This window comes from Prinia subflava, chromosome 2, assembly GCF_021018805.1.
Source record: "Prinia subflava isolate CZ2003 ecotype Zambia chromosome 2, Cam_Psub_1.2, whole genome shotgun sequence".
In the NCBI taxonomy this organism is placed as follows: Eukaryota; Metazoa; Chordata; class Aves; order Passeriformes; family Cisticolidae; genus Prinia; species Prinia subflava.
Genome location: NC_086248.1, coordinates 32622707 through 32647056, shown reverse-complemented (window position 1 = coordinate 32647056; position 24350 = coordinate 32622707). Strand labels below are relative to the sequence as shown.

At 40.2% G+C, this 24350-nt stretch overlaps 1 protein-coding gene across 2 annotated transcripts; it reads left to right on the top strand.

Annotated features, from left to right (window-relative positions):
- Positions 1 to 759: 759 nt before the first annotated feature.
- On the top strand, positions 760 to 24046 carry HMGN3 (high mobility group nucleosomal binding domain 3). 2 transcript variants are annotated; one of them, XM_063389514.1, is made up of 6 exons: positions 760 to 961; positions 14983 to 15033; positions 19098 to 19127; positions 19752 to 19799; positions 22113 to 22226; positions 22734 to 24046. In XM_063389514.1, the coding sequence occupies exons 1-6, from the start codon at positions 947 to 949 to the stop codon at positions 22770 to 22772; spliced, it is 297 nt and encodes a 98-aa protein (XP_063245584.1). In that variant the 5' UTR covers positions 760 to 946; the 3' UTR covers positions 22773 to 24046. The 2 variants fall into 2 exon arrangements, with proteins under 2 accessions (XP_063245584.1, XP_063245583.1); XM_063389513.1 differs by lacking the exon at positions 760 to 961 and adding an exon at positions 970 to 1459.
- Positions 24047 to 24350: the final 304 nt, after the last annotated feature.

The window sequence follows — 24350 nt, the reverse complement described above, 5'->3', positions numbered from 1 at the left end:
AAATGCCCCTAGGTAAAGAGGGAAAATGAGGCCTGTGGCTGCTGTATAATGCTCCATGCACATTCTAACCACAGCTCTTGGCTAAAAGGCAGGTGGCCAACCCTTTGGAAAAGCTTTGGGTTTTGTTCTGCTTCTTCTGCAGGTACTTGAGAGGGATCGCTTAGTTTAAAGCTGTTGACAAGTCAATCACTTTTATTTTTCTCATTAAAACTAAAAACAGGTAGGTGGCATTTGAACTTCAAATGAAGAATTGATTTCCCCACCTTGTAATGGAGTGTTTCTCTCAGCGGCACTGGTTTGTCTTGCTAGTGATTTATCAGGGCAATGTAATGAGGAGAACTGATACAACAGCACGCTTGCATCTGGAGGATGAATGGATTTACACGGCAAAACAAACCCCCAGGTTGGAAAAGGCAGAACAGTAGCGATGGAGGAAGACTGCGGCTGATTTCTGTAGAGGAGGGGAAACCAGAACATAGGAGAAAACGAAGGTACATTTAAACACGCTGAAATAATGCACCGGTACAAGGACCACTGCAGCGGTTGACGAGCGGATGCTGCTCGCCGCTCGCCGCTCACCGCACACAACTTGCCCGACGCGCCCAAACCTTCGCCTGGTTCGCCTTCCCGACGGCTGATGGAGAATCCCGGGCCCGTGATTAGCGGCTGCCGCCGGGGCGGGGACGCGGCGCCGCCGGGGGAGCCAATCGGGAGCCGCGGCCGCGTCGCTCCGCCCGCCCCGTCGGCGAGGCGGGCGCTGGCGGCGGGGGCTGCCGGGGCGCCGGGGGCGGCGGGGCGGCGCGGCGGGCACCGGGCGCGGGCACAGCTGCGGGCACCAGCCACGCCGGTGTCGCCGCCGCTGCCGCCGCCACCGCCGGGCTGATCCCGCGCTTCTGCCGGTGCTTCTTTCGGTCGCTTTACTTTGGCGGCCCGGAGCGGGGACATTATGCCGAAGAGAAAGGTGAGGCGCCCCGGGTGTGCGGCGGGTCCTGCCTCTCCGGGTGGGGTCGGGGCGGCCGAGCGGCAGCCGGCGGCTGGAACGCGCATCAGCGGCCGGGGCCGCCCGCGGCTCTGCTGCCGCTCTCCCGCCGCCGCTCCGCGCTGGGGTTCGCGGATGGCTCCCGAGCCCGGGCATTTTGCTGCCTGTTGCAAGCCCCCTCCACCCCGCCCCGCCGCTCCCTGCCGCCTGTTTACTTTCCCGGTGCCGTGCGGGGCGGTGTCGCCCCCCTCCCCGGGGGGTGAAGTCGCTGTCACAACTCCAGCCCCCACCTCCCTCCTCCTCCTCCCCCTCCGCCGCCGGAGAGAAGCGCTGCAGCAGCTGCGGCTTCGCCCCTGGCCCCCGCGGGAGGAGTTTCCTGCTCGCAAACTCCGGCGCCGCGGCGGGGAGAGGCAGCCCCCACCCGGGGCGGCCGGATCCCGCCGCCGCCGCTTCCCGCCGCGCCGGAGCGATGGCTCCGAGGTAAACGGGAGGAGGGGAGAGGCTAGCCATGTTTAAAACAAATTACACCCTTCTCCTCGCCTCCCGCGGCAGACCCGTATGTACCAACTCCGGTGCCCATCCGGGCAGGGCCCCCGGGGGCGGGAGGCGGCGCCTCCCGAGGGAGCGCCCGCGGCCCCCGCCGCGCCGGGGGAGCCGTGAGGGCTGAGGGGCCCGGCCGCGCCGGGGAGCCGTGAGGGCTGAAGGGCTTCCGCCGCCGTCCGATTCCTGCTCTGCGGGCACCTCGGGGCGGGCAGCCTCCTCCTCGGGAGGGAGCCGCGGTGAGACCGCCTTCCCCCAGAGAGAGAAACTTGGGCGGCCGGGCTCGGAGGTGTCGGGGTTTCTCTGTGGGTCCGCTGGAAGCGGAGCCGTGGTGCGCGGCCGCCGGGAGCGCTCCGGCGCTGGCAGAAGGGGGGCTCAGCCCGGAGGGGGGCTCAGCCCGGAGGGGGGCTCAGCCCGGAGGGGGGCTCAGGCCGGAGGGGGGCTCAGCCCGGAGGGGGGCAGGCAGACTCCTCCGCCCCTGCAGGGCCCCGGTGGTGGGCGGCCGAGGGAGGCCCTGCTGCCGGAGATCCTCGTCGAGAACTTGCTGCCTGCCTTCCTAGGCGCTAACAGAGTGCAGCGAGAGACTTGACACTAATACATGCAATGACAAAAAAATGATAGCTGCAGTCCTTTAATTTTAACTAGGTCAACCAAGGCAAGGCAATTTGTGTTTTTCCCAAATGTCACCTGTGACCTCCTAATACACCATTTTTGGGCTGAGGCTGAAATCTGTTTTAATGAAGTTACAGGTAAATGATGCCCTCCAGGTAACTTGGTGTTGACTTGTCCTTTGCTTATTCCTTATAGGAAATATCAAAACGTCAAATTGTCAAGTGTGCTACTGAATTATTTAATTTGTAGTTGAGGGCCTGATTCCGGTTCTGGAAATGGATACAATTGTGAGGTTGATTGGAATAACTGCTCTTGAAGTCAGTGAATGATGGGCCTTTTTTCCTCTCGCTCTTCTGTCATTGCAACCTCACGTGCTTCTGTGCTTTAGTGCTCTTGCTTGTCGCCAGGAGAAACTTGAAAATTATCTTGTGTCCGTAGGACCCCCCAACTTTTGAAACCTTGTCAACTTCCTACCGTGTTTACTTTGCTCTTCTGCATTCTTACGCTACAGATGTTTCAGGCTGTCCTTCCTAAGTGGAGGTAGAGGTAAAGATACTCCTGTAGGTTTTTTGTGGTCTGTTGTGAAATGTTTATTAAGGGAAACTACCTTTGAGTAATAAGTCCATAAGAACATGTATCATTTCTAGAAGATTATTTTTAAAAAGCAATAAAAACATTGCATATGGGATGAGAGCAATGGAGATGAATTTTAACAGCATAGTGGATCTTATTTTGGTTACCATTGTTTGGGTAAAGATTTACATTTAAAGATTATATACAAAGTGTAGGTTTTGGGAAGCACTGGTTCCAGGAAAAGTGTATGATTAATGGCTTTGCTTTCTAAGAAAAGTGTAATTGTAGTATTTCTAAATAGTCAGTTTTATTCCAGAAAACCATCCACTGAGTGAGAACCTGGTGATGCAGCAGTAACTGAATAATTACACCAGCCAGTTTTGACATGGAGACAAAACCATCACATGCAACTAATAGTCAATTCTTCTCTTAAAATTTCTAACTTGTAAAAAGGCTTCTAACGGGTAAAATTTTGTAAGGAAATAAACATCAAAAGTCAAAATGAGAAATTTTCACAGTTACAAGGGTAGGTAAATAAATAATATTGCAGAAAGGGCTTAAATCCTCGTGTATCTATTTTTGTGTATCTGTAGTTATCTAAGCTGGCCGATTTGTTTTTGTTTGCTTTTCTTTTCATCTCTGATGTTTCTCATCTCTGTGTAAACTCAAGCCATTTGCTAAGTCCCTGGCCCTATGTTCATTATGAATATTATGAACAAAAAAGTGTAAACTGCCTCCACTTCTCTGGAGGACTGTGGCATAGGATATCAGGATATCATTACTCATTGCATGAGGGTCACAGAGAAAAGGAAGAACTTACTCAGTGATGAGATAGTGTTAAATACTGTGCTAAAGCAACAAGGGGTTGAACTCTGGAGTGTTCCTGTCAGGTTTTAGTACCCTTCATCTGTCGTAGTAACATGTTGTGGTATGAGCATGGCCTTTCTCAAGAAGAGTGGTATGCCAGTGTGGGATAAACCAGAGTGCTTGTTGTGGTCTTGATAGAAAGAACGCCTTGAAATGGGTTGGAGTGTTTTGTTTTTCACTTGTCTTTGTGGAGTTAGCTCTTGGGTCATATTGACAAGCTCTTTGACCTTGAAACAGCCCCAATAAAAATATCTCAGTGTTATCCATAAAAGGATGAAGAGCCGTTCTGTACCTGATGTCAGGGAGAATCGTGGTATGGTCACACACAAGTGCGTAAGCGTACATCAGGATGAATGACACTTGCATTGTGAATGTGCATCGTGTCTGAGGGACATTAATAGGTCAAGTGGTAACTTGTTCAGTATTGGATGGGGAGCCTGTCATTTAGCTGGGATTGCACTCCAAAATGACCCAGCTTGTTCTTTAATCTAAATATCTGAATTTTTGCAATACCACCTGCATCTCACTTGTTGTTTTGAAAATACTTGGAGTTTAATCAGATGTGAGGACTAGGTGCAACTTAAGTCATCTCTTTTTTTTTAATCATTTCTATATATACATTTCCATCTTTGAGTATTGTTATTGTTTCAGAGCAAATAAAAAATATTGTGGTCTGCTTAGCCATTTCAGTTGGTTGTTTGCTGGATCCTTGTAGTCAGGAATGTAATTTCTGCAGTACAGTTGATGCTGTGAAGATATACAGAGACCATCGGGGACAGGTTCCTGTTCTGCTATGCAAATTCACTTTCTTTAAAGTCAAAGGTACTTGGTTATATTTACTGCTGAAAAACAAACCTGCTGAGTATTTTGCTTGTAATGCTGCTTCTTTAGCAGAAGTCAGAAGGGACCACATTGTTGTCCTATCATAGTGTGTTTAGTTACATGATCACACGATTTCTTTGTGAGACCCTTACTGATTGTTTTGCCAAACCAGGTATCTATCTAATCAATGTCTTTTCTAACCTTTGGGGTTAATGCATGTTCTTACAGGTACTAATCTAGAGCTGCTTTTTTGTCTGGATCTAAACCAAGTTCTCTGTGAAATTCTTCTGTGTGTTTTAAGTTTTTATTTCTGAAGTGTCATGAATATTAAAGGAGAATATCCAGCATATTCATCCACCAGTAGGGGAAATGAGGCACAGAAGTAAATTGTTTAGTTGTTGGAATGGTCCCTTTATCTTGAATTCTCAGGTTAAGATGTCTGTCCTGATGTTTTATTCCCACTGATAAGCATGCCCTGCACTTTTGAGTGGCACATTTGTTGTTACTTTGCCAAATTTCTCTTCTTGCTTTGTGCTGTGTACATAGAAACTGAGGAACTTTCAATAGTAACCAGTTCTCTAAAATTTTACTGGAGCAACTTCTATGTGATCAGACAATTAACTAGTGAAGCTGAGGTCCTGCAAGTGACAGCTCTTTTTTGCTGTATCTCTGAATGATCTTGCTGTTGCTCTTTGGTCTGTGGAATGCAGTCTAGGTTTGTGCAAAGCATAGCAGCAGGTGAGTTTGTGTTCATGGTGCAGCAGTATACTCCAGTTCTGTTCAGCTCCATTTCACATTCCTTTCCATGTCTTGATACTTCACCTGTGATTCAGTCTGCATCAATGTGATATACTGTATGTGACATAGTGGGTTTTTTTCAAAGGTTCTCTTCATTTTGAAGCTATTTGGCAGGAAAGAAGCTCCAGTGTTGTTGTGGGGACCTGCAACTTCCCAATAAATTGTTTAAACACTGGGTTTGGAAGCTCTTTCTCTGTAGCAAAGCCACACTTTAGTTTATCCTAGAACACAAAGTTCTCTCTGTTAGCAGTGAGACATAGAAATGGGGGAGGTTCTGTATTTCATTTCACAGTTTGTAGGTGATTATAGACTAGAAAGGAAAAGGGAGTCAGTACTAGATCCAGATGTCTTGGCTGCTGCCCTCTCCCCACTCCTATTCTGTCCATTTCTTTCTTCAGATTTTTACTTGGATTCACTCTGCCTTCATGCTGACTGCTTTCTTCTTTCTCCTGGTCCATGAGAATTAAAAGCAAAAGTCAGAGCTCTGAAAAGGTAGTTTCCACATTTTCTGGTAGGTCACTCCTAGACCATTCAGTAACTACTGGAAAACAGTCTAAGCAGCAGCAGCAGATGCCATTCTTTGACTCTGTCACTGATGCACCCCTGACTTTGACAAATTTCTGTCTAATGTCTCAGCAGAGTCCTCAGGTGGACGTCCACCTTCAGCATGCCTTGCAGGGACAAGTGAAATGGTTGGTATGCAGAGATGCACTTTAAATTCAAACAAGACAAACAGAACAGATGTGCCAGAGCATCTTAAAGGATTGCAGGAGCCTTCTAGTAGAAGGGAGAAGGATATTTTGCTACTAACAATTTTAGAAATTGTACTGGATTTGTGACTATTGCAGAATTTAAACCTTGAGGTGTTTATAAGCAATTGAAAACTGCCTGGTTGTCCTACTTCAAGAACGCTAACAAAATCAGTTGACCAGACTGACTCAAAGGAGCTACATCTTTCGTAGAAAAATTAAGCAGAAAAGATCAAAAGCTTTTTTCTGCACACAAAATGCTTGGATATAAGGCAATGTAGCTGTATGCCACATTGCAGTAAATGAGGTTTACAGGGCTATTAAACATGCAGCAAATATTTGTTGATGTTTTATATTAGAGACTCTTTAACTTAGAGCTAATTATGTAATTTTAACTATTATTATTGTTGTTGTTATTGAGTTATGGAGACTAAAAGGTCATTGACCAAGGACTTAATGATCTAAAATATTTCTGATAATTTTATATCAATCTGTAAAGATCTGACTCATTTATTAGCAATTGATGGCAATGTATATAAATTTTCTTCTTAGACTGCACTAAAATACAATTGGACTTAATGAATGGGCATCCTAAAAATTCCAATGTTTTCATTGAATTGTCAATTAAAAATTATTCTTCATGCTTCTTGGGCACATTAAAGCATAGTAGTACAATCTGACTTCAGAATTGACTAGGTACATGTAATCTTTCTGTATATGGTAGTTCAACACTCAAATATGGGCAATGTTCTTTTGTGTGCTGGAGTATCAGTATTGTTAAGTTAAAAAACTGAAAAAGCCCTGTGTGTAAATGGAATGTAGTTTTATATGTAAGTAGAATATACCTGTGTGTTATTTAGTTTAAGCCTGCTTGCCTTCTGTGCTACTTGGTAAACTTCACTTTCTCTACTGTTTGTACCCAAACAGTAGGTGTGTGTAGGAATGGTCTGTTCCAAGGTGTATCATTCCTTTAGAGAAGCTGTATGAAGTTGAATTCTGCTTTGACAGGATTCTAACGTTGTCTTTTTCCCAGTATCTAAGTAAACCAGACCCTGAGATTTTTCTTGGAAGTTAGCACTTGGTATGATCATCATGGTCACCATCTACTTCCTATTCTTGACCTGCACTAAGCTAGCACTGTGATTTATCCCATGGTCCAGTAGCCAAAAAGCTGCTTCAATGTGCTGGAATTACCTTTCAGGCCATGAGTCGTAGAGCCTGTCTGCTGAAGAGGTTTGAACATGATTTGGATTTTTTTTTTTTTAATTCTGGGTCATTTTACTGATCCAAGTTAGAGACGCTGCTCAGTGGCACAATGAATACACGTATTGCTATTAGAATAATAGGTAAGCTATTAGAAAGGAGTAGGCTGGGAATGAGCAGCTGGCTGCATGCAAGAAAGGAGTGAGGTGCTCTTATACCAGCTTTATTGTCAGCAAAATTGGCAGTGTGAGACTTCACAGTTTGGACAGCAGTTCAACAGGTACTTCAAGCTGGCATATACAGGCTGGAAGCAGAAATTCCAGATGCCCATTCCTGTCCTTATTCTGATTTAACCTGTGGCATGTCAAATTTGTTTAAGGTAGTTTTTGGGCAGGCCTGACTGCTGATCTAGTTTCCCATATCTTGACACAAAGAGTTAAGCTGGAGTTGGCAGGAATGATTAGGTAGGGAAGGGCAGAATGCTTCTTAGCAGCAGCCAGGCATTCATCTTTGATTTGATTGTCCCTAACTCAGAGTTTCTAGAGGAATATTCTTTAATTCATTAGAATAATCAGAACAACTCAGTGCTCAAATTACATCCTTGCAGCACTGAAGGGAGGAGACATCGGGCATGGTTTTTATTTTGTAAGTTTTTACCCCTTTGTTGTCTCTGGAAGTTACCAGTTTTTGGAGATACAGTTCCTGTCTTCCCATAGTAAAGAGTGGGTGTTCTTGGTAGCAGTGGAATCTGCAAATAAAAAATTCTGTGTTCCCTAAGAATGTTGGAATCTGTCTGCAGAAAAGAATTGTGTGTGTTCCCATCACTGCCAGCTTTGTTGGCACTGTTGGTATGTTTGCTCATCCCACATAGCTTTCTCCATTGACCTAGTGCTACCTGAGTTTGTAGTAGCTTCCATTATTGAAAGCAAAGATCTAATGACATTTTTACCTCTGCAGTGTTTTGCTCCTCTCAAGCAGAGTTGAGATGTGTCAGTGGTCTATTTGTAGAAGGAGATCATTCTTTACCTCTGCTGCATCATTTCTTCCTTATGCAGCCTGTGCCCACTTGGAGACATTTTAATTTATTCTCTTGAAGCTGCATTTTGGTTGCCTGTGAAGCTCTTCATTCTGGCTGTTGTAGTAGAGCAATACTCCTTTTAACCACATCTGTAATTATTACTGGGACGTGAGAGATGGGTGTATCTAAGGCTTTGTATCAGTTGTGGTTTTGGTACCTACTGTCATCATCTCAGAGATTTGATGTTCTGTAGTACCAGTTGGTTGAAACAACAACGAAAAGGGTACTTTTTCTAGATTATTGTGCTTTATGTTTCTGTAATGTCCTCTGGCAGAAGAGAAATTAAACAGTCTTTTCAGTCCTTCACAGTATTTTTGTTTGTCAGAGGTGGCTATTTTAGGGAATCGGTTGTTACTGAAAGTAGTTATCCAAATGTAATTTCTATTTTTAGATTTTTTTCCAGAAGTACTATGTGCTAGTTTTACTTTGCAAATCTGATCAGTTCTATTTAAATACAGATTTTGGAACATAATCGTGAAGATTTAAAAAATTGCCTCTATATGTAGACTTGGATGAGTTCAGCAGCTTCATCTCACTTGCAGAACTGTCATCAGCTTTGAAAGTTACAGAAGTAATACTAGGGACTGGATTTCATCCATTATATTTTTTGAATCTGCCTTTTAATTTTATGGTGGCAGTAAAATGGTTAAGCAAATACAGAGACAAGAATTTACTCACTACCTACCTGAATTTTCACATCTGGTGTTCAGGGGAAGCTGAACAATTTCAAATGCTCAGTGCTCTCTGCTCCCATGGCTGATCTGTATTTTTCAAAATGCAGCTGATTACTTCACTGTCTGAAAAGGGAACTGTCTAATTTTAAATTACAATGCTGTATTTTTTTTAACTCTGAGCCTCTAAAAGCTGTTCTTACTTTTTCACTTTGCCATAGGTAGATGTCATGTTCAAAAACTGACTACAGGGAAGAGAAACATGGAAGGAAAAATAAATGCCAAACCAGTTGTGAGATTGTTTTTAATGTCTTATGAAATATAAATGCATTTTCAATTATATTTGTCAATCTTTGACTCTCTTTTCAGTGGGAATAGCAAAACCTCAATCTTCAATGAAGGAATTTCCTCTTCTGGAAAAGCACTTATTCTGTCTGGTTTTGGTTATCTGGAAATACCCCAGTTCTAAGTTGATTTGCTGTCTTGTCTGGAAGAGCATAAAGCAGAAGTCAGCTGTTTTCAGAATTAAGGAATTTAATAAAATGCATTTTCTGCACCTACTGATTTTATTTATGGCCAGGCTTTTTGTATTCTTATTTTCTTGTATATTCTTTGAAAATTCATTGCATGTCAGCATGTCACTCTGCTTGGCTTGAATCTTTAAACAAGTGGAAACTTTGATCAGGTAGTGTTTTCCCTGATTTTTCCCAATGAATATGTAATTAGTATATTAATACAAGGAAGTTAATGCTTGTCTTTACATTTAAACTCTTAAGTACCATTCATCTTTTCAGAGCTTTATGGTCTTGACATTCTCCCCCAAAGAATTAGAAAATTAGATATTCTGCTCTTAATAAATGTAAGATAGAGAGATTTAAATTCTAAAAAATACATTTTATAGTATTGTACTAATTATTAACGAAAATATTAAAATATTATGTACTTAAAGAATAAATACTTAAGCATCATGGAATTTTGTGTAATTGGTTTTGTTTGGTTTGGGTGGATTTTTTTTGTAAAGGACATATTTACCTGTATATGCAAGAAAGCTGAACCTCATTTCTTGAAAGAGAGCAAGACAGATAAAATTTTGGATAAGTATTTTAAAAATCCAGCCTGCCACTAAACAATTTTAATCTGTACTTCCCTTGTGGTTCTGGCAGATTTTTTTTTTTTGAGTAGCAGCATGGATAGTTTTTTTCCCTCATCCAGGATTAGACTCTTGATAGGAAAAAGAAATGAAGCTGTGTAGTAGGAAGAATACCTGATTTTTTTTTCAAGCATTTATTAGGGGGAATTAATTTTACTTGCAAAGCTAATTCGCATTGGCTTGGCCGTGAGCACTATTCTATCCACTAGATCAAAGAACTCCTTGTAAACAAAGGTTAATGATAAGATGCTGGAGGAGCTAAATGAGGAAACAATAGTTAGAAGGGTATTGCAGGAGTTGGTGTTAAATTAGTCAACATGTAGTCTTCATTAATCTAAACCTGGAAATAAATAGCATTTTAATTACATTTATGAACTAGCTTGAAATTCAGAACTGCTCTGAGGATAAATAGTTAGAAGATACAGCATGTATGGGGAAATAATTCGTTGCATTAAATTTAGTCTAATGCATCGTTCTACTCGAAAGGAAATGAGGGGTAGAAAAAGTTTAGGGAAAGAGTGCAATAAACCCTGAAAAAGACTTTGGACTTGAGACATCTGCTCCTTTTGAAACTTTTTTTTTTTTTTCAAGCTTTTACCTTATTTTGGTTGGTGAAAAAAAATTGTAGGAGGAATGACCAAAAGCATTACATCATGGAAATTGCAGCTGCAAGAGTGAGCCAGGAAATCTATGGGCAAATCCCCTTGCAGGCAGTGTATCAAGATGTGGCTGAACCAAACAGCTTGCAAAGAAGGGAGGAAATGCTGTTCAGAATGCTCATGTGCTAGGACAGTCAAGGCTTTCTGCCTTTCTAATTTCTAACTTCTTAATGTGGTAGTTAGAATGAAAATTTGCATCTGCTTTTTTTGTTTGTTTTGTTTTCATGTGGGGATGAAAGGACTAATTTCTCTCCCATCAGAGCCAAGGTGTTGAGTTTCAGCTTGTAATAAAATCCTTCAGAGGATGAACCATCTATTTAATTTTATACCGACCTTCTACTGATTGTTACTTCTCATGTACTTGTATTCTCATTTTCAGGCTTTTTAATGTACTTCTTTATAACAAATCCATTCATAATAGTGCAAACAAAATATTTATCCAGGTGCTGGACACTGCAAGTTCAAATGTGTATCTTTGGATCTCTTAAAAGACATCAGTGACTTCACTGCTTTGGGTTACTGTACTTTGATTATATAGTGCTTATATTTCAGGGTTTTGGTTTAAAAAAAAAAAATGAAGCTTTATGTTTCTTTTGTGGTGCATCTCTATCAAGTAGCCTTGCCTTTAAAACAGTAAAAACAGGAAATTGACTTTTTTTTCTATTTAATGTTTCTTTAAAACAGTTGACTACTTTTCTGTTTTCAACCTAACAGTTCTGTAATGATGTTGGCATTGCAGATACTGCAGTATTGCTTTGGTGTGTGGAAACACTGGTTCTTAAGTATGCTTCACAGTTGGTGAAAGAGCTGTGTAGACAAATAAGCTCGATGTTAATATTCTTTCAGGGTTTTTTTAACATACTCTACCAGCTATTAATATTCCTTTGTTTTTTCCAATTCACTCAAAGTAATTTTCTAGGTTGCTCTTAAAAACAGCTGGGGTAAAAGCAAGTGGTAAAAAAAAAAAAAAAAGCCAATTGCTGGTAGACAATCTTATGGTTTGAAAGTTATGCAGCTGTGACAGATCGTGCAAAGCTTAGCTACAGCTTAAGTTGCAATCTTATTGCCAATATTTAGTGCTAGTTGAGAATTGTGATACAGTGTGTGGTCATCTGAACCTAAAACCTGCTAGTAGTTCAAATGTCAAAAGCATATTTAGAGATAGCCAGTCATCTTCTTTCCTTATGTGTACCCCTATGAGGGGGAAAAAAAAATCACTCCTGTCTGTGTCCTTATTTGCTCTTTTTTCATGTTTTGTCTCTTGTAGGCATCCATACAGTATCACACACATCAGCCAATAGGGACTACTTTATAATACAGGCATATGATGGAGTACAACTGAGGAGTTACTGGGGCTGGAGCGCTGCCCTTGCCAAGTGATTCTTGTGTTGGCCTCTGGTTTTGCAGCACAGAACTTGCAGTGTGGGTATCCCTGCTCCTGACTGCTTTGCGATGTACGGCCCAGTATTCAGGGTGCATTTTAATGTGCCTGGGCTGTCATGTGAGGTATGGTGAGCGACTGCATTACGTCATGGGGAGAAATGTGCCAAGGGGAGGGGTTACTTAGAACGTTTTGTTGCTTTGAAACCAGAGGTTCTTCAGTAGTTTGTCACTAGGACAAAAAATGGGGGAAGGGTTCCTGTGGAAGAATTAAGAGCAAAGGCTTTCAAGTTTTCATGGTATCTACATAAAAGTCCTGTGAGTCCAGATAGTAGTGCAGACAGTCTCTGCCTGTGGCATGCCAAGTTCTCTGGGAACTATGCTTGGCACAAATCCACTTGTGTATAAATCTGTCTTTTCCGCGGGGAGAGGAGAAAGTATTGAAAAACTGGTATGAGGAACCACATCAGCTGAGACTCATCAGAACTCATAGAGGGAAAAAAGATTCTGTTCCTCTTTTAACAAATACATTGTAGCCATATCTGACATTTATGTATTTCTTTTGGTGTGTCTATCAGCTGCAATAGATAGACAGAGTAGATGGAGTCCCAGGCTGCCTGCAGCTGCCCTGTGCCACTGCATTCTTGTCTGTTGCACTGACTCAATTGTTTGTGCAGCTGTGCACTAAAATGATTCTGCCGGAGCAGGGAAGACTACATATCTATAATTTGTCTATATATTATATTTATGCATTGTTTAAGCAGCAGGCTATTTTTCAGATGGATCAATTCTTACTCATGACATGGCCTCCCACACAGCCCTGCCAGCGTACTGGGGAGCCAGGGCTGGGAGGATGAGCCCAGCTGCCAAACACCTGGACTTGCAGTGATTGCAGAGAGGAGGGAGCGGGTCAGAAATGGAAATGAGAGCATGTCAGAACCCCTTGCTGCCTCTGGGTGTTTTCAGAGTATTCACATCTCTGAAATTACTGTTATTTTCCATGTCCCCCCCATAGAGAAAAGTTATGTGGCCTTCAGAATTGCTGTTGGATTTTCTAACTTGAGAGGAAATACTGGGCTAGTTAATTATCTAACTTAATTGAAGTATGTTGTGTAATATATCACAGTAGTTAGTATACAGAGGTTGTGGTTGCATTAAGAGTATTTTAATACGATTTTTCCCCTGTCAGTCTCATGAGCAGTTTTTTTTAATCTGTTGTCTAGCAGTAGTATTGGCATCTAAAATCAAGGGTGCAGCACAAGTTTGTTAGAATTGAGAAAATTCATATGGGAGAAACAGATCTTATGAACTCCTGGACATCAGAAAAGCTATACCCAGAGCATATCCTGTATGGTGTGTGAGTCGAAGAGGAAAGTTGTAGGACGCAGGACTTTGTTACTGACAGGAATAATGGAACAGCTCATTTTTGTTTTCATTCTGACTTCTGATGCTCCCAGTATCACATCAAGCTGCAGTAACTCCTTGGTAACCAAACTGAAAGACTTTGAGAAATGCAAACCTGAAAGGATCCTGCAGGTGACTGGTGAGGCTGCAGTTGCATAGGGAAGAGTCAGGCTCCATTTTGGATGCCTGCCTGTTGCTATTCTGAGTTGCTCTACGCGGTGCGATGCTGCTTAACTTCCTGCTGTTTTCAAGCTTCTTACATGATCACTCCTCGGTCTTTTTTTTTTTTTTTTTTTTTTTTTTTTTTTTTTTTTTTTTTTTAAGCAGCTGCTCTTGTGGCATGCTTCCTTTCTGTCGGGAGAGTGCACAGTAACAAAGCCACGTTTTATCCCTGGTGGGGGGATGTCTTTCTGTAAGTATGTTAGAGCCCAGTGGCAGGAGAAGGCACTGGTCAACTGCTGCAAACTAGCCGGTCATTTTCTCTGCTCCAAACCATAGCTCCCTAACTGAGACATTTTGTGTCAAAATCTGTGAGGAAGTTTGAATTAAGATTCAAATGGAAAGAAAAGGGAAAAGATAACCAGCCTGCTTCCTTACTGATTGTGAAACAAAACAACAACCAAATTGCCTTCTCTGCTGCCTGTAAAATGCCTTTTTGAAATACGCCATTCTTGTAGTTCTCCTCTACCTGCTGCTGCTCGCTCTTTATCCAGGAATTGCTTGCTCCTACCTGGGAAACACAAATGTTTGTAAAATATTTAGTAACGCATCTTGAGTAGTAAACAAAAGAGAAGCTTGATTTTACTTGCCCTGCCTTCTCAAATTTAACCTTTTTCTAGTACATATGCAAGGTAAGTTCTGCAGTGTTCCAGTTGATACTTAGTTTTTGAGAAGATACATGGTTGTCTCAAGCTTTCCTGTTAATGTCTCAGTGTTTTACTGATTTATGCTCTTCTGATGGAGGAGGTGAGATATGATGTAAAGATACTTTTAAGACTTCCAACTGAGTGAGTCTGAGAGAAGAAAGGAGTAAAGGAGGTAAAGAAATCATTCATTTCAGTAATGCTGTGGTTTTTTAGTTCATCTCTAATAGGTCTCGTAACAGGTTCATGTTTGGGAAAAATGTGTTAAGTTTCTTGGGGATTTCAAAAACCATCATAGAGCAAATCTCAGATTTCCAGTTCCTTACTGTTGTGATACCAACAGCTGATTAGATGGAGCTTCCACTGGAGCCTGTGGATGCTGTAGTTAATTGGCTAGAGGGATTCTGAAGGGTGTTGTGTGACACACATACCTGGTGCTCAGTCCTCAGGTTCTTGCTTGTTTTTGGTAAAAAGGCTGATTTGAGTACAATGCTGCTTGTACGTACTAATGCAGATTTGTCAGGCTGCTCTAAGTTGCAAATGAAAGAGCAGTCTTCACCATAATCTTTGCTTTGCTGTTGTCTGCATGCTTTTAAGTCTGTAAAAAAACCAGTGATTTAATATTTTCTTTCAGTCTCCAGAGAGTGCTGAAGGCAAGGATGCAGCAAAAGTAACTAAACAAGAGGCAAGTATATATATATATGTATGTATGTATTTAATTTGTTCCAGCATGTAATTCTTTAACAGGAGATTTGCAGTCATGTATATCAGAAGATTATGCATTTCCCTGGCACTTCTGTTGAGCTGTTTTCAGTGGGAATAAAGACAGTAAACCACATTTGTACCCTCTCTGGCTTGATTTCGTCTTGGTGTACTGAGGATTTATACAACTTATTAGTACACCAAATAAATCTGAGAAGGTTTTAGGTGTTCCATAGACAAACTCTGGTGGATCTTGTGGTAAAGGTGTATGGTGTTACTGCCTGGAACTGTTGCTCTGTCTCAAGTGGATTGGCAGAAGGGGGTTAATGCACACACCTCAGCCAGTCTACTTCAAAACTATTCTTAGCTTAAGTGACTAATGGGAGGGTGTCTTGAATTAAGATACCAGACTTTAAACTGGAGCAGCTGACACATTTGTGTGTTTTCTTTTACTGGATTTGTTTAAAGGACGCAGTGCATTCTGTTAGAGAAGGCAAGAAGACAGCTGGTAATATCTTGGTATCTACAATAAAGTTCACTAGTTTGTTTTTCACAGCCCTTGATGTGAATTTAAAAAACAGGTAGAGAATTATGAGAATTTGTTTTCTTAGATTATCTTCTTTTGTGCAGACAAATTTAAATCAGGGCTTTGAGAAGAATGTGAGAATATTTAATTGCTCTCTTTGTAAATCTTGGAGCATATTTGATCAAGAAAACAGCAAGTAAATAAGTAATTTACTTGCATGTAGAAAGCACTTTTTCATTAGGTTCCCCAAGCAGGTTCTTAAAGAAACTAACTAGCATTGAAGGTCTTTCTAAGTATTTCAAACATATAAACTTATGAGAAGAGAATGGAGGACTGAAGGTTAATTTTCATAAAGGAGGACATTATCAGTGGAGTACTGGATTTTGGGGAGGCTTTTGCTGCTGAATATATTTGTTAATGATCTCTAGGAGAAAAGGTACTAATGAAATTGCAAAGTTTGCTGAATTTTTTACAAAAATTGTCAGAGTAGTCAGAAGTGAGAGAGGCTGAGAAGGCTGTTATATCACTGATAAATAACCAAGTGATAAAATATTAAAAGAAATTCAATGTGGAGAAATGCAAAGTATTACACAGGGGGAAGGGAAGACCCAGTGCTGGTCACCAAGCTGTTAATCGGGGAGATTGTAAAATCACAGTGAATAGTTACTAGAAAATGTCTGTAGTTCTAAACAGAAAGTAACTAGAATATAGGAAAAAATGCTAGAGGACAGAGTAAGCAACAGTGTATCACAGGATTAATTTGTTGTGCCTTCAGATGTGGGAGTAATAAATCAAGCTCTCCTGACAGAGGCCATAAAATTAAAAGTATAGCAAGAACAGTGGGACAAATAGAGGCTGTAGAGCTTAAAAAAAAAAAGGTAAACAACACAAACTAAAAAGCAAACACAGTTTTCCTAGAATTCTTCATCTTTTTATGTAATGGAGGTGTGATAAAATAATTAGTAAGACAAAGAAAGGCACTTAGGGAATTACTCTTCATGAAAGCTGTAAACAAGAGGAATCTAATGAAAGTAAGAGGCAAGAAGTTAAAAGCAGAGACAGCAGAGGGGGAAAGGTTTTGCTTTTTATTTTCCACACAGTGCATAATCCCATTATGGAACTCATTGACATAGGATGTTAGAGAAACTGAAAGTGTAAATGAGTACTATGTTACTAAACAGATTTGTCTAGAAAATAATCCTTGGGGACTACTTAAACACATGACATATATGTGATATCCAGGCTGGAAAGTTGGCAACTTCAGATTGCCAGGAGCTGGTGCAGTAGGAGAGTGCACAGAGTTGTTCTCTCTGTTCCTTTTCGTAGACTCTGTCCGTAGCTGTTTGCTAGGAGGCTGGTGTCAAACAGACACCAGGGTGAGCTGCTAATTTCTGGGTTAGTACAGCTGTCTGGAGGGGACAGAGGTTCCCAAAGCACATGAAAATGACTTGGCTGTAGTTCCCTCCTTATAATCAGATAACACAAAAATACATACTAACTCCAAATGAGAATTAAAATTACTTAGTTGTCAAGCATTTTTGAAGAACTTACGTCAAGTCGGTTCATGCTGACTTTTATGGCAAACCAGTCATGGAACAGGAGGTAGGGGAGAGAATTACTACTTGTCTAAATCAACATATTATCCTTTAAAAAGTAGATGCTAGCAAAACGTTTCAATTCTTAAATGTTAAAGGGATAGAAATAATTCGTTAAGAAGGCAGATTTGTAGAAGACGATACCTTGAGTTAGATATTCTTTGATTATCCGACCAACTGAAATGCTTTGTTTATCCTGTTGTAAAATAATGCTAGGCTGCTTCTTCAATGGTTGATGTGCTAAATTGCCAAGAAAAGGTTTACCTTTTTGCTGTTAATGATGCATAAATATTTCATAGCTGAAAATATCTTTAGGTATTTTTTGGACCTCTATTTTGCTGGATGCAGATTTGAACTATTCACTACTGCTTTCCACTAAGAATTCTTGAATGGCTCCAATGAACACAAATTACAGCATTCTTCAGATATTAACAAGAGCTTTTTCCTGTTGCAGGATGTGCAGAGCCATGTTTTTTCAGCTCAGCTTAAATGTTTAATATGTAATTAGAAGTATTTTTGATTCTCTTTATAACCTGAATTATGTTGGGTGTTTGTTGCAGTTTAGTTCTCTCTTTATTTTGGCCACAGGTGTAATTCTAGTTTATGACATAGACCAGACTTTAGCTCAGTTTATTAACCATGTTGTGTAACTGGGTGAATCTGTTTTAATTAATACAAAAATATTGTGAACAAATTAACAAGCCAACAAGTACTTTTAAGACATCAGTAATAAATTTATGACAAAGAGGAGGATGAAATAAAATTTAATAGGGAAAGTATGTTGAAGTGATAAAGAAAGATGGTGAGAAGCAGAATATCTGGCTCAAGTCTTTGCTTTTGGGATTTGTTTTTAAATAGAAGAAATAATTTCTCTCTCTCATCCTGCAGCTGTCTTTTTGCACCTGGACTCTCAGAGACAGTGTGTGGAGAACTGAGGAAGTGGAATGACTTAGTTTCACGTTTTGAAAATTTGGCACAGTGATATCCTCTAGAGAAGGATGTAAACTTTATTCAGCTGTTAATCAGATGGTATTTGTGCCCACTATTACAAGTGACATCTGCTAGATTCTAAAAATCTTATTTTAAGTGTGTATGAAAAAGGTTCAGTCCTCTGCACAGGTACTCAAGCTTACTGGATTAGTGAACCTTTCACAGAGCAGGAAGGGACTCAGAAGCAGTTGTAAAAGGGATGTGTCTGTGTGAGATATTTAACTGTGTGGAGATTTTGATGCCTTAGGATTTTAGCTTTTATATTTTTGTATATTTTTAATCCTGCAATTCTTTACTGTATAACTCTAAACCCTATATAGGGTGTTATCTACTACTTTCCCATTTTGGTCAGATAAAACAATTTCTCTCTAGGCCTGGGAATCAAGCACACCTCACTGTCTCAGGCTCCAAGAAATGTAAACAAAAGTGAGTTGTGGGGGGAGAAAACTTGGAGTAAATGACTTCATTACCTGAAGCTGTAATTGGATGACTAACCCCCAATATAAAAATGGACCAGACTTATAAAAGTATGAAAACCCCTGCCCTGTCATCCGTTTCAGGTGTAGCCCCTGGGGGGGCGTTGTCTGGATGAAATGTACCTGAAGGCCTTCAATAAAAATAACTGCGTTTTGTTCCTTAAATTTTGTCTGACCTCTGTTTTTAAATAGTCCCAAGAGGGCATCAATTTAAATGGTATAATTCCTGAACAACTGTTATTTCTAATATTCACATCACTCTGTCCCTTTAAAATTCCGAGTGTCCAAGATGAGGAAGATGTGAACTGTGTTTGGCAATAGACACATATTTTGGTAGATGCATATTTTATGCTGTCCTATGGAATGACTGATACTATGTTGCTTTGGATACTTTTTCCTGTAAGCCTATAATATTTTTTTTCTTTTTTTTTTTCTTTTTTTTTCTTTTTTTCCCCTGTAGCCCACAAGACGATCAGCAAGACTGTCAGCTGTAAGTATGTATAGTACCTTCTGGTATATTCTTTCTAAGCACGTATGGCTTCTCAGACCAAACAAACTTTTTTGCTTGATTCAATTTTTATTCTTGCCAAGGGGTATTAAAGAACTCCAGCAATGAAGTTATCTTTGTTTCCTTGATTTCAGGTTGTTCTGACAAAAGATATATTTCCCCACTTCAGTGCAAAACTGTCTGTTAGGTGCAGTATTGACTTTTTTCATTTTGCAGGCTGATGTTAGTTATGGAAATGCAGCTACTTCTCTGAAAAGGAGAAGGAGCTGTGTTTCAAGGACTTCATTTGCTGCCACTGCTAATGCTTGATTTTAATTCCTCTTCTCTGTTAGAATATAGCTGATGGGGTTTTTTTGATAGGTACTACTAATCTCCATGTTTTACTCATAGAATGACCCCCAAATTACTTTCACTTCTAGATGAGTGAATTAATGCAAAGAGGTGTGGACAGAGATGAGGTGCATTTGTGCAGTAAGGTTTTTCAGACATTTTTAGATGCATACTATTGAGCAGGAAGTAAGGGAAGGTGTGGGGTGGCGGGGGAAGCTGGGTGTGGAGGAGGCTGGCTTCTGTCTAACATGTTGTGCAACTAAAAATGTTTTATAGAAACCTGCTCCACCAAAACCTGAACCCAAACCAAGGAAAACAACAAAGGTAAATACACCTTCTTTTTAGTTCCCATCATTTTAGCCAATAGTAAGCAAGCATACTCCTTCTTTATGTTGAAAACAGTTCAACTCACAGCATTTTTTTTTAGGCATGGGCTTCCCTGCCCTCTGCAGCTCCCTGCCCCCCCTCCCTGGAAAAAAGCACAAATTAGATCATTCTTTTCTTTCTGTTCCACCCCTTCCTGGCCTCATTACTGGCCCAAAGAAAATGTCTTGCCTGTTTGATATGCAGACCATGTTAGTTTGTAGTGAATTGCTAGTTTGAGAAGAATTTTTACCTTTACTACACCTTTCCTGGAAAGTACAGGCTTGATTGAGTAAAGTCTACCTGAGACCTAGCAGTTTCTACAAAAGCATTTGAGGTGACTCTGTATCATTCTGTTTCCTTGTCTAGAGGTGCAGTACTTCATTTTGTACTGAGAAGCTCTTATCTGTTCTTGAAGCCTGGCTGTTGCTGAGAATACACAATTATAATTAAAGATGAAATTAAATATATTTAAATTGAATGGTTTGGGTTTTCTGGGCCAGTTACAGTCAAATTAAAATCTTATTAGTGTTTGAAATACCTTTTCAGGATTTTTGCATATAAATCATGTACTTCAGAAACTGTAGATTTATATGCAGCTAAGGGGAATGTTGAATAAGAGCAATTGCTTTATTGAGGAAAAAAGCTTTCATGCTGGACACTGAGTGTAGCACTCACTCCTCACACTTCCATTTTTCAAGTCCTTTTATTGTCATCTCAGTTGGGCAAGTGCCAGGATACAAAGTCCACATGTGAAAGTAAAACTCTGATGTTAAACATTGTGTGATTTATAATATAAAATTACCAGTAAAGTCTTGCTGAGTCCATACTGCTCATCCCCTCTTAAAAAGAGCATTAATAAAGAAGGGAATGTGGTAGCTTCTGTAGCTTCATGTACCTGTGGGATGAGCTCTGTCACAGACCCAGTCTAAGTTGTGTGAGAGACATCTGAAGCTTATTTTGGGTGAGTCAAATCTGTTATGATATTACTGTAAGTAACTTTTTAATACAGTAATCCTTTTTTTCCACACCCTAGCTGGATCACATTTTAAGGAATATATTAATCTTGGCCTCCTCAACAGAAAACAGCAAGTGTGTACTCTGAACTTGCTAGTAAACAATGAAAGATGGTACAGATTTGAGATAATTTTTATTGTTAAAAGCTTGCATGTTACGAATTTCCGTAGTTTGTTCTTTCATAGGTGAAGAGTTATAACTGTGCTCATACCACCTGTAAGCTTCCAAATGATGCTGCTCTATAACATTGAGGCTGAGGGGCTGAAGGAGTAATTCAGGCTGCCCTGGAACTGAGAGATTACTGGTGCTCTCTCCTCACTGTCCTGCTGCTGTATGAGTATTGGTGGGGAAAGGTAGTAAATGAAGGAAGGCAGACCGTCGTATCCCTGTTCACAGCTATTATTGCCATTTTGCATGGAGATTTTGGAGCAAATGATTGCATGAAAGATATCCAGTGTTTATCAGAACTACTTGAAATACTAATGTAAAATCGTAAATGCAATAACATTAAAATTTTTATCCCATGCATTTTAAATACGTAACCTATGTCTCTGCTGACTTTTAGATCGCAAATATAAATAAGTACATAGAGAAAGGATTTATAAAAAAATAGTAGACTTCAACATAGGAATTAAGAGCAAATCTCAAAATGAAACTGTGACTGTTAGAATTTAGCAGAAGGATCTATTCTCTGCTTTGTGTTGCTACAGATGGACTTTTATCAGTGTTTGCCTCCCTAGTGTGTTGGCTGATTCTTTCATTGACATGGAATGACCACCACAGATGTTATCAAAGTAACAAAAGGACAGTCAACAAAAAAGCTTAATTTTTAAAATCTAATTTAATATTTTATGTTAATTGAAAGTGTAGTGCTGTAGTTGTACAAACAGTGTAGTGTTTGTGCTTGGCTGAACAAGCTTTCAATATACTGTAATTAGGTTTGTTCACACAGATATCATGTACATACCTCATAGGACAGCTCTACCAAAGTCGTCTGATGTGGTTTTGTATCCCTGAAAAAATCAGTAGAAAGACCTAAAGAGACAGACACCGCCATTTTCTAGGAATGTTGAGTCTCCATGTAACTTAAGTGGGTTTACAGTTTCCAGGTAGCCTTTAGACGCTTTTCTGTTGCAGTCCAGCACATGAAGCTTGCCAAGACTTGCTGTTTAGTTCATGTGAAAGTTGTTTTAATAAAGATGCAGGGTTCTGGCTACTCACACCATGTCTATGGCCATGTTTTTAATCTTCTGTCAGAAGGAACCTGGAACAAAGGCCAGCAAAGGTGCTAAAGGGAAGAAGGATGAAAAGCAAGAAGCTGCAAAGGAAGGTACTACACCATCTGAAAATGGTGAAAATAAAGCTGAAGAGGTACTTTCCACACATACCTCCTGCTGATTGAATCAGTGTTTTTTAATTATCCAGCCTTTCAGACATTGTTAGCATGTTCATAATGTTTCTTTTTATTGCCCATAATGTTATTGCAGATTCGCATCTCGCTCAACTGTTAGTGTTTCAACATCCAGAGGTGCCCCACCCAGCACACTGTCAGTAAAAGGGCAGATTGAAACAATGAAAGTTAAGGGTGCGATAGAGCATTCAGCATGTGTGCAGTGAATAGAAACAGGTGGTAGTGTGGTGCTTTTCAGTGTGAACAATGGAAGCTGACAGGTAAGGCTTGTATTGCTCTTGAAAAGCTGGGACCAATGAGTTGAGAAAAGTGTGTGACTGTGCCTGTTCCGGTTGTGTAGATGTCCTATGGACACAGGTTTGGAGCTGTTGCAAGTAAGAAATCAAAGGAGTAAGGATAGCTTGGGTATTTAGGTACCTAATAGCTTTTCACTATAGTAATTTAATTTCTTTCTTTCTTCTCCACAGGCTCAGAAAACTGAATCTGTAGGTGACAAGAATGAATGAAATACCATGAAAATTTTGGGTTGATTTTATGTACCTCTTGGACAACTTTTAAAAGATATTTTTATCAAGTATTTTGTAAATGCTAATTTTTTTAGGACTATGATAGTTGACATATTAAACTGTATATGAACATTTCTCTTCTCATAACAGTGCTTTTAGAAATTCCCATTGTTGCCAAGTAATATAAATTCAACTTAATATTGCAAGGTATGTGTAAAATTGGATCAGCATTCCATACACTTGCTTTAAGAAATTATGTCTTGTGCATATGGTGATGTTTTTACTGTGTGTATTTGAATTTTTCATGCAGTTTTTCTAGAGCAATAATCAGTGGTGCTTTTGTACTTAGGTTTTATGTGATTTTAATGAAACATGGATAGATGTGGCCACCTGCTGACTATTTTGGGTTCTTTTAATGGATTAAAATAAAAGGTCTCCTTGCCTGCAAAACTAAAGACTCCTAATGTTTTCTCTAAATCTGAGGAATGCCTTACTCACATCTTTGACTGTTACAAGGAAGACTAAATGACTTAGTAACAGTTGTTTTGCATGCGGTGTGTTTGCTTTTTTTTGTTGATGTCTGATTGAAAACCACCCACACAGGAGCAGCAAACTGGGATTTTCAGTGGCCTACAACTTAGGGGACTTTAAGAGGACAGATAAATTCCTCATAGGTACATTCATCAGATACACTGTCACAGGGTGAGTAGAGTTGCCATACTCTGACAGGATATCGTGTCTTCAATGAGCTATCAGCACAGAACAAATTGCTTGATTGATAGAGATACAGTAATTTAAAAGTGGCTTTGTTTCTCCCCACTCTCTTTTCATTAATGTGCATTGTAGTCTGTGGAAACCTTTCTTTCTATCTGTAGCCTCAAATGTAATATAAATAGCAATTACTGTTCTGCTTCAGCTGAGGACAGTTGTTAATACATTGAAATCGCTGTTAAACAGTGCTGTATATTTGGTACCTGGTGGAACAATGAAAGTTGGTTTTGAGGTGATTGTGGTGATGTGATAGATTAGCTAATGCATTTTTAGTCTCCATGTTACAACTCTGCAGCTCATTCTAAGTACCTTTTATGATTTTTCTCCTTCTCTTTTCTCTAGGGGTCGTGGTGTTTGTATTGTTACTTCTGGGATGGGAGGGGTGAAAGAAAATGTGTTCCCTGTTCTTCAATAGCACTGATTTGTATTGCTCAAGTTGTAGCCATTATGTCTGAGGATACCTTTTGCTTGTTTAAGTCAATAAATAAATGACTGTTGCATGACCTAGCATTCTATTTATTCATTGGGAAGAAACCTCTAGTTGTCTTTTTTAAATTAAAACCAAAAAGAAGCCAAGCATATCTACACTTAAAAATTGAAACTTGATTGCCAAAACTCTCTCTGCTAGGTAGAACAGGAGTTAAGACCTGCATTGATATAAATGTCACTTACGCTTTTTTGGTAGGCTTGCTACACCCACAGAAGAGAAGGCTGTTCTCTGCAGCATGAACTTAGTTTTGTTAGAAAAATTAAATCAATGCTTTGCTTTTGATGATGGAAGGCAGAGGACTATAACAGAAACTGTAG

Excerpts from the sequence above, each read along its gene's own strand:
- HMGN3 (XM_063389513.1), top strand. The coding sequence starts at position 1,115 with ATGGCTCCCGAGCCCGGGCATTTTGCTGCCTGTTGCAAGCCCCCTCCA. Across the intron at positions 15,034-19,097 it reads CAAAAGTAACTAAACAAGAG|CCCACAAGACGATCAGCAAG; the intron begins GCAAGTATATAT and ends TTTCCCCTGTAG. Across the intron at positions 19,128-19,751 it reads GATCAGCAAGACTGTCAGCT|AAACCTGCTCCACCAAAACC; the intron begins GTAAGTATGTAT and ends AATGTTTTATAG.